Here is a 13,656-nt window from a genome sequence, read left to right as displayed (position 1 = left end):
GTCATAAATTGCGATGATTCATACCATAAACTCAATCCATCACAATGAAAAAATGTCAAATGTCGTGAAAAAATTAAATATATTTTAAAATAATAATATAGTTTGTATTAAGGTCTGTGTCAAGAATTAATATATATACACCATTTTATATTAAACACATTATTATTGTTATAAAATTTGATTACTTCTAATTATTAATATACTTAATAACTTTGTTCGTCTTTTAAACTGTGAGACTATTGTTGTTAAGATCGACTTGTGCGTGTGAGACCAGTTACCAAAACTTAAAACAAACAAAAAATTGTTATCAATATGCAAAAAAATAATGAGTTGTAATATGTGGAGTCTTGAATAATAATGATCTTTTGGGGGCAACACAACTCAAGTGATGATGGAAAGGCACAAACTTAATATTTAGTTACTTAGCAAATTATGTGATAATTTTTTGTCTCCCGTACGAAATACCCAAAGAAAAATATTCAATTTTATTTTTCATTTAACAATTATATTTTTTTTATCTCTTGTCTCTCCTCTCACATGATCATCATTGTCAATAGCCACTACCACCATTACCACTGTTATTTTCATTCCCACCACCATTATTATCACACTGTTATCATAATCATTGTCATTGGTCATGTCATCATTATTGTGTACCACCATTGTCATTGCAATATCCATCATTGTTGGTTGTCACTGTTTGTTATTACAGTCACTACCACAACTTGGTGCCTCCATCACCAAAGCTACCACCACAATCACTTTCACCTTTATAGTTTTCATCGTCAATGTCACCACCATTGTCATAGTCATCACCACTATCACAATTGTCATTATTGTTGCTATCATCATTATTATATGTGACACCTCCTAGCCGACATACATATAAATAAATAAAACATATAAAAATACTAATAAAAAAATTCACGTAAAATTTACTTCATTATTACCAAATAGAAATTATTAAAAACATATCCGGCTCATAATAAGGCCATCAAAGTTTACAAAAGAAATTTTGTTAAATTAGTGATGTAAAATAAAATAAAGTAACATCATGCGATTAAAATAAAAACTCATCCTCAATGTCACATCCTATCAGAGCATTGTGTCCCAACGTCCTCTAGCACGAGGTTCTTTAAATTCATCCACCGTGTCATCTGCTTCCACGAACACAAAGTTCGAGATCATCACAGGATCCAAACACAAATAACACATAGGGAGTGAGTTATCACATTTTAAAAAAATAAAACAAATAAACAAAGGCGTAATCAAAATAAATTATGAAAGTAATTAATTATAACATAACTCAACTTAATACAATACATGTTACTTCACCATTTTATCATTTAAAATTCATTTCTCAAACACCAATCACATTACGCATGAATTATACACTCGGGTCAAGACGAAATAACACTCATCAATTTCATAATAAACAATTAGCAAGAGTTATGCAATAATTATACTAACACTCAAGCCTATATGCAATGTGGTACTATGTCAGTGAAAAACTACCTTGGGACGCTTAGGAGTATATAACAAGACACACCACACGTCAGGTCACTCTCACTAAGTAAAACCATAAGGTGATCAGTCAGGATCACTTTATTTTGCGAGAATGCTCCAACCATATGGGATTAAAATAGGCTTAAAGGAACACTCAAACCGAGTGTCTTTACCCCCAAGACCTAGACTCCGAAGAATCCGTTAGGGTCTCACCTTCCTGATTCAGGTCCAACCCCTAAAACAATTTTTGCACGCAAACACTGCTTATGAATTATACAATATCTATCACCTCACACTCGTGTTTTAAACACGTTTAACATATTGTGCTACAATTTAACACTGGTTCCTTACTAGAAATTCTACACTTTCTCTTTAACACTGTGCATAAACACTTTTCTCAAGGTAAACACTGGTCGGGTTATTGTATAATTCACAACTCACAACACATGTATTGTCACATTAAATCTTAACCACATACTTATTCACAACCAAATTTCATGTCCACAATTTAACATCTCATAATGTTACAATCCACCAACACATGTTTACGTGTATCTAACGTATTAACACATTCAACTTTGCACTTATACTCAATCTCAATAACAATGTTATAATCTCAAAGCAACATGTTATTTCACAATTCATCACATATTCAATTTATAGATACTACTCATAAATTATACAACACCCACGACCTCACACTCATTTTCAAATACGTTTAACACATTACGTTACAATTTAATATTGATTCCTAAATAGAAATCCTACATCTTCCCTTTAACACCGCGCATAAATACTTTTCTCAAGGTAAACACTGGTCAGGTTATTGTATAATTCACAACTCACAACACAAGTATTGTCACATCAAGTGTTAACCACTCACTTATTCACAATCAAATTTCATATCCACAATTTTAACATCTCAAAATGTCACAATCTAGCATCACATGTTTATGTGTATCTCACAAATTAACACATGTTCAACTTTACACTTATACTCAATCTCAATAACAACATTATAATTTCAAAACAACATGTTATCTCACAATTCATCACATATTCAATTTATCATTTATACACAATTTTAATCACAACTTCATGATCTCAACATTACAATTTATCATGTTCACCTAGTAAATCTTATCCAAAATACAAATAATTTATACAAAAATACATGGAAAGTAAAACCCCTCAAACAATTTCACATAATCATATCAAAATCATAAGAAAAAAACATGAAAACACCAAGAGCACTCAATTTGTCAACCAATCCGCATCAGGACATCAATTGGTTAATCAAACACAACAATATTGTATTTATAATCATAAAGAAAAAAATATAATTCAATAAATAACTCAAAATAAATCCAATTTAATCCTCTAAGGATTCCTACACATGTTCATTCTAACCCCCAATTGTGATAAACTCATCTTTTACCTCTAAGCAGGTTCACGTGTGTATTCTGACAGGGATAATGGTATCTTTAATGATTTTGTGAGATTCCTCAAGTTTTTCCTCTGATTTGTTCTAGTATGATTTCAAAGAGTTAGAGAGAAGGATAAGAGATTAAAACCTTCATTTTGTAGTCTTCGGGCGATTCACTTTTCTCCCTCCATGAATAATATTTCTCAAATCCCAACGGTGAAGATGTGCGGGATTGAATTGTGAAACAGATGTCTAAATTTCACGACGATCCAATAATTAACTAGTCCAGATCATAATTTTACTAGACAGATTTTGAGTCTCTACGGGAAAAGAAAAAACTACAATGTGAAGGACATTTCTCTTAGCTTCAACATTTTTTTGCAATTTCCAACCATGAGAATGCTCAAAAATGAGTTATGAATCTGATGCTGAAATATCACAACGATTCAATGGTTAACGAGCATGAAATTGTTATTTTACGAAGATAGATTTGAGTGTATGAGGAAAAGGAAAAAGAGAGGAGTTTGGGAGGGGAAAGAAGACAACGAGATTTAGAGAAGGAGGAGGCCTAGAGTCTATCTGACTTAACATGTCTCTATTTATAGCTATAACTAGGTACTTACAACCTATTATTTATTTTATTTCCTATCAAATAAATAAATAAAATATCTTTTTTATTTTGCTTCAAACCATTATTTTAATACAGTTATTTTTTCTTATTTGTTTAACTATAAAAACCTCACCATTTTCTAAAACTATTATTTTAAACTAAAAAAAACCTTTTTAATTTATTTACGAAAAAATGAGATGTTACATTATCACAACTAAATCATATTAAAAGGAATTTATAATTAATTTTACTTATTTTATCTGTGTTGTCCTTTTTGCCAAATATATAATGGAGAAAACTAAATTTTTTTCCCGTAACTTACTGTTTATTTTATAGGAAAAATTACATTTTTGGTCATCCACTTCATTTCTAATTTCGGATTTTGTCTCCTGGTAAAATTATTCACGAATTTTGTCCTCGTATTTAATCAAATCATGCAATGTTGGTCCTCCAGTCCACGATTGGACGTTGACTGTTACATAGGAATGTTGACTGTCACGTGTCACATTCTTATTAAATAATGATTGTCACCTGTCATGTTCTGATTAGATGTCAACTTCATGGAAGATAAAATACATTGTTGTTTTCATTGACCAATCAGAACATAACACGTGACAATTATCATTCAATAAGAACGTGACATGTGACAGTCAACATTACTTACTTTTTAACAGTCAACGTCGAATTGTAGATTGGGAAATATTACGTGATTTGATTAAATATGAAGATAAAATTCTTGAATAATTTTATCGAAAAACAAAATCCAAAATTAAAAATAAAATGGGAGATCAAATTTACAATTTTACCTATTTTATATTGTTTTTCATATATGTTACTAAGTATCATCCGTATCCTATAAATTTCATTGTCCTCTATTAAATAACTTTCCTTAACCTTTGAGTTTTTTTTATCTTCTTTCTTGATTAACTGCCATGTATATTTTCATCTTCAATCCTTATTGTGCTAAGTTTTCTCCATATTAATTGTTCTTATATATACACGTAATACCTGTTTTTTAAGAGAATTATACATGTCTTCTTTATTTTATTTATATAATCAAATACACAATATTATTAGAATCCAAAAATATACGTATAAGAAAATATCGTTATTTCTGCTTTGCACGATTTTTAAAAAATATAAAGTGAGAAAAAAAAACCAAAAAAAAAGTGAAAAAAAAAAGAAGAAACGTGTTGCTATATATATATTATAAGTACATTCAACAGTACTGATTTCAAAAGAAGCCTGGATCCCTTTTCCCTTGCATAAATACAAACAAAGGAAAGAAGGGGTAGCATCTGAAGAATGATGATCAAAAGCCAGCATCAACTGTGATCTGCTGTCCAAAATCCTGTGTCATATACGCAGCAAACGGGGCAAATTCTATTCAATTCCTCATATATATTTATTTTCACAATCCGATCAAAGCAAGACCTACATATCCATTCATCTTCTCATCATCCTGATTAGTTTTTGGATAATATATGGTACGTAACTTCTCTGATTCTCTTTCTGTGTTATGCAGCAATCTTTTTTGTTTCAGCGCAGAGCACGTGTATATATGTTTGGTTTATAGTAATTAGTGAACTGTTTCATTATTACCATGAACATTAATATATATATATATATATATATATATATATATATATATATATATATATATATATATATATATATTGATATTGATTATAATGCATGATCCTAAAAAAATGCATTTATATGTTATGTATACATGTACATATGCATATGAATATCATACTTTAGTTAATTCCTTTTCCTCTTTTCGTATATTTAACGCTGAGTGAAGAATATGACAATAGTTGTACGCTTAATTGATATTTAATGATTATTATCCACCGACCTCATCGGAAATTTTCCTGGTGTTCACTCAGTAGAGAGAGAAATCCATGTGAAGTAATCCTCAGGGTTTCTTTTGGAAATAAGCCAGCCTTTAGTAGGTTTAGTTTCATGTGTAACCATGTAAATTTTATATTCGACACATCTTAAAAAAATATAATATGATACATTTATGATTATGCAGAAGAAAAAAGTACATTTTTTAATTAAATATAGTAAGAAGAATGTTAGCAACAATTCTTCTAACACTTTTTTATCTCTCTTTTTTTTATATAATTGACTGAAATTTATTTAAAATCGTTACTTTTTATGAGTTTTACTTTTAGATTAAGGAAGAATCATTAAATAAGAATCAAAATACACCAAGATAATTTTTCATATAATAATTGGTGAGTCTTATAATTAAATAATCATTTTTTGATGGAATAATTGATTATGAAAAATCTTTGTTTCGATCCAAATGTATATTCTTCTCTTCAACATAATTAGGTGGTGTTACTGTTGTTCAATAATAGAAAAGGATTTGAAATTGCACTAAAAAGAAAAAGAAAAGATCTGAAATCATATTAGAAAAAAAAAGAGTGTAATTTCAATACCTAATACTTTACCCAATACCCATATCATTAAAACTGCTGACTACTGGGAAATTAAGGACAATTTATTTATTACTAGTACCATTTATTCTTCGCCTTTAAGAATAATAACTCGCATATATAGAACATTGAAAAATGGTGTCGACGTGTCGTGTCTTACTGTCTTTTGTGTTCGTCTATTTCTTGTTCTTTGTAAAAATCGTGTTGCATAAAATGAATCGGGTAAAAACCGTGGGGCAAGTGTAACCAGAAACGCGATAAATTAGAGTACTTGTTTTTTTTATTTTTTTTTTATGCATATTAAAGTCCTTGTTATGCCATTGAGGTTTTTTCTTTTCTTTTTCTAGGTGTATGATTAAAAATAAATCCTCATATGCGTTAGATCAGTTTTAAGTAATATAATTTTTATTTCATAAAAAATAAACTATTTTTTTTTTACAAATAAAATATAGTATATATAGCATAACATATATATTAATAAAGCTTTCTGTTAGCAAAAAATTCATGTATATCAATATTACAAGTATGTTAAATAATAAATATTACTAATATAGTATGTTAGATTGTTAGCCTAGTTCATAATATTTATATTAATATTTTATTTTCTGTCAGATAAAGATTATATCAATAAAAATGATTTTAATATTTAATTATATCATTAAGGATAAATTTATCTAAACTAAGTAACTTTATATGATAGAATAACAAATATTAATTATTGATGAAAAAAAATCAACATCATATATATCAGCACCAAAAAAAAAATACTATGTATATTTTTTTACTGCACCATATCACGTATATGTCAAATTATAATTATAATAGGATATTGACCTTTTTTTTCTATCTACAAATGACATTATTTACTCTACTTTCACTGATTTATGAAATAAATTTCTAATATTTTTTTTTGGGTACTAGTAACTAGTAAGTGACATTTATAAGATTTTTTTTTTTTTTTACCATGAGGGTTGTTCTGATAAATGATCTGACGTAGGGTTGGGATTTATATAGTGATTGCATGAATTTAGTGGCACCTAATCTCTTGTTAAATCCACTGAGTTATTATTATTATTATCAAATCCAATTTATTAAAGGTAACAGCACAGTTTTGGGTTTTGAGGTGCAGGAGAATGTGACAAATACTAGTATTGTGCTGACGAAGCCATTCTCTTTAGGAAATGGGAACGAATCAGATTCTGAGGTTTATAGTGCGCCAAATATTTTGCAGCGCATATTAAGTCTACTTAGGAATGTGCGGCCAGGATCTGATCTCACTCGCTTTCAGGTAAGTTTCATTTCACAACCATTTTACAGAAGAATTTTTTTTATAAAATATTGGCTTAAATAAATATTTTTAATTTTTTTGATATCATAACATATAAAAAGTTTAATTTAATATTTCTTCTTTAAGAGGCTATTGATAATTTTTAAAAATGATTTTTTATTAGGTTTTTCAAAACTAGTTTTTAACTTATGGATACGTTAATCTGAGCTAACAATAAGTTTATTTTTTTTCTAGAAGTATTTATGAAAACAAGAAAAAAAAATCATTTTTTAACAATAGGATTTTTTTAACATTTTAATATCGGTTATGCATATAGCTTAAAAAATTTATGCACTTAGGTTTAGATATGTGAATTTTTCTAAGAACCAAAAAATAAATTATTTTAATTTTATGAGAAAAAAAATATTTTAAATCAAATATTTTCAAATAGATCTATATTCTTTTTCTAGTACAAAAAAAAATAATAAATATAGTTTTATTTCTTCAAATTTGAGTATCTATCATTTATAGTCCCCAAATTAAAGATTGCATTTTTTTTAATCCTCAATTTTGCAAACTGCTTTTTTAGTTCCTTTCCACAAAGTATGCATTCAAATCATCAAAAATTAGCCAAGAGTGACTAACAAGAAGCACTTTGCAAATTTGAGAAATAAAAAAAGCAAATTTTAATTTGAGAAAGTGATAGACTCCAACTTTGAGGTACCAGAAGTATGTTTAAGCCAAAAATAAATAATATGCTTTTGTTCCTTCCTACATGCAGCTGCCTCCTCAATTCAACTTCCCAAAGTCACAACTTCAGTGCTATGGTGAATCTATATATTCCAAAACTTCAGATTTGTTAAGCAGGTGCAACACGGGGCAGAATCCACTCGAAAGACTCATATTTGTTGTAGCATGGAGCATATCCACCACACGACCAGCAATTTTTGGAGTTGCTCCCTACAACCCCACTCTTGGAGAGACCCATCATGTTTCCAAAGGAAACCTTAATGTCTTATTAGAGCAGGCACATGCTTTTACATTCTGTTACATGCTCAATGTGGTCACAAAATGATTAGATTTGATTATTTTCATTATGATGTCATAATCTTTGAGCCTCTCACGTGCCATCATATGACATATCATGGATAGCTTTATTTGTTTGTTTGCAGGTGTCACACCACCCTCCCGTATCTGCCCTCCATGCAACTGATGAGAAAGAAAACATAGAAATTATATGGTGCCAGTATCCTGTTCCAAAGTTCAATGGTAAAATTCTTTGACATGATATCTGTTGTGGAATTAAATAAAGTTAAGAGCAAATTACATTCTTACCTTGCGAGCTTTTTTTGAGATACACACAATATCACTCTTTTTTTTCTATTTTTACACTTACCCATTTAATGTTTGAAAACATTACACTGACATCCCTTATACATTACACCAATCCCACTTAATGTTTGGAAACATTATATTAACACTTCCTTATGTATTATAATAACACCCCCTATAAGGGAGGTAGCTGTGAACATTAAGCAAAGAGGAATATTGTGAGAATTCAAAAAAACCTCAGGGGTGTTAATGTAATTTGCTCTAAAGTTAATTATCGTTACTCCTTTTGATAAATTTGTATGCAAATATATGGGTAGTGTCTGCTCTTCTATTTTTTCTCTTATTATAGTCCTAATTGAGTTGGAACATGTATATTCTAATGTTCTGTCACATACTCACATGTATAAACAATCAAATATGCAGGTACTTCAGTGGAAGCTCAGGTGCATGGCAAACGGCAGCTAAAGCTCATCAATCATGGAGAGACATATGAAATGAATTCGCCTCACCTCTTGATTAAAATTCTTCCAGTGCCTGGAATTGATTGGGTTGGCAATGTCAATATCAAGTGCATAGAAACAGGCCTTGTGGCTGAATTATGCTACATTGGTCAATCTTTCTTTGGATTTGGGGGGAGTAGAAGATTGATAAAGGGGAAGATCATTGATTCATCTTCATTGAAGATTCTGCATGAAGTTAATGGTCATTGGGATAGGTATCTCACTCTAATAGTTTTGACTGCCTACCTGAAAAGTGAAAAACTTTTCCTTATCTTATTTTACTTGAGAAGCAGTAATTAATTGGTCCTTTGTAATATTCTGATGATGCTATGTGTTCCTAATCTCATAACATGCTGCAGTACTGTAACACTCAAGGAAACAAACAGTGGAGAAGTAAGAGCCATATATGATGCAAAAGAAGTCATTTATGGGCTTCAAGCTCCTACTGTGAAGGATGCAGAGGTAACAAATGATATTCATGGTTAGATTATTAAAATTAATGAATACATCTACTCCTATTTTGTCCTCCAAGAAGTTGAGAGTGTCAGAAGGGGCTCTTATTTTCCTTTATGAAGAAACCATTCAGTGTCTTGAGTAATATACCACACCACTCTTGTACTAATTGTGTGTGTGTTTGATATGAATGAAAGTAAAATCTTTGCTAATATTTAGCTCTTCATTCATAGGCACACTTTTAGTTCTACCAAAATCCAAGCACATTATAGCAGAAAAAAATTATTACTTTTAATCAATCAAATCAAATTTTGCCTTCCTTCACACAGATTTTGTTTGCTCCAGTTCCAATCAAAGTATAAATGTTTAAGAAAAGGAAAAGTAGTATGATGGCAATCATGATGTTTCATGCATATGTTAGCTCAATGACAAATCATACTTTTAGGTAATTTATGGATCAGTTTTCTTGTGTTCCTAAGTTTAATCTAGGATTTTCTTGTGTGTATTTCATCAGAGTGTGTGGCCAACTGAATCAGCTCTTATTTGGAGTGAGTTGAGCCAAGCCATCCTAAGCAAAAACTGGGAAAAAGCAAGAGAAGCAAAGAAAGCTGTGGAGGAAAGGCAGAGGGAGCTCTTGAGAGAGAGAGAATCAAAAGGAGAAACTTGGGTTCCTAAACATTTTATTCTGTCTCAAAGCAAAGAAGGGGTCTGGGACTGTTCACCTATTCAAAAGTGGGTCCCAGCATCTCCTATTGTCACCTTGTAATTTGGTATATAGTTTATATTTGCCACTAGTTCCACTACTACATTATTAGTACTATTTTATAAAATTAAGCATGTGGAAGTTGTTGTCAAAGGCATGATTTGCTTGGTCAACCTTCCTGAAAACAAGAACAATGAAAGTCTATCAGGTATTAGACCCCTTATTGGGTTGGTGCTTAGAATGAAGAAATTATGCCTATGATACAAGTTAGGCTAACAGACAAAACAAAATATTGAATTTAATCCCTTGCTTTCCCTTCACTTGGACTACCAAATTATCATATTAGTTGTTAAAATGTTATAAATTGTTTGTGTTGCATATCCTAATCTACAATCTACTAGCAAAAATTTCTCTTGATCTGACTGCTTCATTAATTTTAATTACAAGACACACATTTGCAATAACCATTAGATTGCTTGGACCAAAGATTGTTCCTGGCATCTGCAAACTGAAATACCAAGTGCTTAATCATTTGGATCATGCCTTGAGGAACATTTATAAATACAAACTAGAAGAACTATACACAAGAAATTTTCAAGATCAATTGTCTCAAATTTCACTTTTTTTCCCTAGTAAAACATCAAACCACCTAACATGCCTTCTTCCTTTCTAGTGCTACCTCAATCCTAGGTCTTTCAAACATCAATTATGTTCTTGCAAATCTGACTCACTTCTTCGATTGAAAGACTTCTCTCTGATTGTGTCCAAGATAGGCTTCCACGGCCGCACTCGACACGGGCTTCGCCCTCCATACGGCATGCCAATTTGCTCCACCACACCAAGCCTACCAGGACTCCTTGAAGGTGAACTCCAAACATTGCTTGAAAAAGAACCATCTTTGAGGGAAGACTTTTTGCCATCAAGCCTCCTGCTAGTTTTGGCTATTGCAGTGAGCCTCTTTGCAAGGGAAGCCAAGTCCACAGGAGAAACATCAGTTTGAAGGATTGAATAAGGTAGCATGAAGTACACATTCCCAGGTTGGAGTTGTGTGTCTCCATTCAATGGTTTTGAGCAAGACGAAAGAAGCTGAACCGAGGTACAAACAAAGTGCTTTGAAGGGGTGCCTGTGACTTGGCTCACTGAAATTGGATTCTCAAAATCCTCCACATAGCCACTCAGATGAACCAAACGAACGTTGTTGATTGTGGAGGATGGTTTAGAAGAAAAACAACCTCCCATGTGTGCTTCTTTCTTGGTAAATAGGATGCACAATGAAAGGGTATTGCAACTAAGGTTGTATTGTACTTATGTGTGACTATGTTAATTAACTATATACTATAGACCACTGGGGTTTGATTATTGATGCGTGGTTGGATAAGTTTCTAGTTTTTTTTATGCATAAGCAGCGTTATAGAAATGAAATGGATGGTTTTGGTTACCTAAGCAGTGAATTTTCTGACTGGCTCCTTGAGTTTATCTACTTGTGGATTCAACTTCAAGTACACAAAAGGGTGGCTATTAAATAAAAGTGCTTCTACTTGGAAACACAAAGCTGAAGCCTCATGTGGCCAATAAGGGCATATTTATACATTTTAGTTTAAGGGAGAAATTCTTCAGTAGAGTAATGACCAAGTTCTACTAAAATCAGAAAGCACCAATTCTATTATTTTCAAACACCAAAATTTCTAACCCAACCGTATGAAATGGGTAATTGACCAAATGGACCTGCCCTTTTTCTATGCTAAGATGATGCAAGCTTGAACCGTTGAACCATTCAAACTAGAGCCAAATTATTATTTATAATCATACATGGAGAAGTAAACTCAACAATTACATGGCTATAATGGCATAATTAGCATTTAATTTTGATTTTATTTTTGGATGAAATGGAAATATCTTGGCCGTGAGGTTAGGGTCAGAAGCATATTGCCAATCATAATGCTCAGATTAAGTATATGGTTGGCCCCTTTGAATGTGATGGAAGTATAAATCAAAGTGGACTTCGAACTTAAGGTCTTGACCGAAGTATAAGAAACGCAAACTTTCTACATCTCTGCTCACAGTGATACTTCTTATTGTCATTTTATTGGTCGAAATATCATGGATTTTATTAATAATTAATTTTCATTAAAGAATTTAATTGATATCTTTGACGGAATCATCTTTCAATCATATTTTTTTAATTCATAAGTTTTACGACCTTATTTAAAGAAAAAAAATTCAGTAATCAAACCAAATAACTTATTAGTTCTATTTGGAGTGACACTGGCCCTTTTAGTTTTATGCTGGTTAGCTTGATGTTGCCGTGTTACCTTTTATTTTGTGGTAAGTTCATGCATAGATGTATGTGGTAGGTAATCTTATTTTGAATGCATTTATCATAAGTACTTAGAGTAAGATGTACGCGTTCATTATTTTATACTGCCTATCACAATTGTACCCGCAAACATCTCTGAAAAAGAAATTGCACCTTGTATGCAAATTGCTAAGCATCAGATAACTTATGCGTGCTGATTTTATTTTTTATACTATTATTATTACACAGCCTACAGTGCCAGCATGTGCTATGACTATGATAAATAGTGTGAGTGCCAACAGATTTTGTAATTATGCTATTATCTGGATTTCTTTTATTTGAAAAAAAGACTATGAATATTAATACTGAAAATAATTTTATACCATTATCTAATTATAAATTATATTATTAATCTTTTAACTATTCCGAGAAATCCTTCATCACTGTGAATGATCTATTTTTTTTTCAATCTTTATGAGTTATTCTATGGATGGAACTGACATCCAAAATATTAAGAATAAAAAATAGGATTATTTAATTTGATTCGTTGTCAATAGTTACGAGATTATCATTTTAGGATCATCCTTTTGTGATATTTTTGCAACAATTACATTAAAAAACTATGTTGTAAATAATATGTAATCGAATTACAGTATATAAATATTTTTCTGTCTGTATACAGTAGTTAATTACACTTTTTTTATTGGTACAATTGAGTTCACTTTTTTTTTTATAGAGGCATGATGTACGGTCGTCCTTTTGCTTTTTGCGTTCGATATACTTAAATTTGGTCGATTGCTTTATAAGATTGTTTAATTAAAATAAAAGTATTTAATAAACGAATTTATTGCATTAGTTTATAATTTTATTTAGATGGTATTTAAGTTACGTTTGAACTTATAATTTATTATTATAAAATTATCATTTACCATTTATTTAATATTATTATTTATTTTCATAAAAAATGCTCCATCAATATTACATTACTTATTTTTAACTTTAATGACACATTGATTTATTTTTAAAATAATAAGAATTTTAAATTAACTGAAAACCAATAAATATATTTATGTCTACAAAAGAAATAAATATATAAATATATCTTTTGATTTA

The 13,656-nt window shown here is 30.5% G+C and overlaps 2 protein-coding genes across 2 annotated transcripts; one reads left to right on the top strand and one right to left on the bottom strand.

Moving 5' to 3' along the window:
* The first annotated feature begins 6,963 nt into the window (after window positions 1–6,963).
* On the top strand, window positions 6,964–10,670 carry LOC100783943 (oxysterol-binding protein-related protein 4C). The gene is made up of 6 exons (XM_014767450.2): window positions 6,964–7,280; window positions 8,041–8,286; window positions 8,432–8,528; window positions 9,015–9,306; window positions 9,451–9,553; window positions 10,059–10,670. Exons 1-6 carry the CDS (start codon window positions 7,014–7,016, stop codon window positions 10,308–10,310), a joined length of 1,257 nt encoding a protein of 418 aa, XP_014622936.2. The 5' UTR covers window positions 6,964–7,013; the 3' UTR covers window positions 10,311–10,670.
* LOC100810460 (uncharacterized) lies at window positions 10,546–11,805 on the bottom strand. Its single transcript, XM_003546376.5, has one exon. It carries the CDS (start codon window positions 11,484–11,486, stop codon window positions 10,950–10,952), a length of 537 nt encoding a protein of 178 aa, XP_003546424.1. The 5' UTR covers window positions 11,487–11,805; the 3' UTR covers window positions 10,546–10,949.
* Between the last annotated feature and the right edge of the window lie 1,851 nt (window positions 11,806–13,656).

The sequence above is a fragment of the Glycine max genome, chromosome 15, assembly GCF_000004515.6.
Source record: "Glycine max cultivar Williams 82 chromosome 15, Glycine_max_v4.0, whole genome shotgun sequence".
Lineage (NCBI taxonomy): Eukaryota > Viridiplantae > Streptophyta > Magnoliopsida > Fabales > Fabaceae > Glycine > Glycine max.
This window is presented reverse-complemented; position numbering and strand designations above follow the sequence as displayed.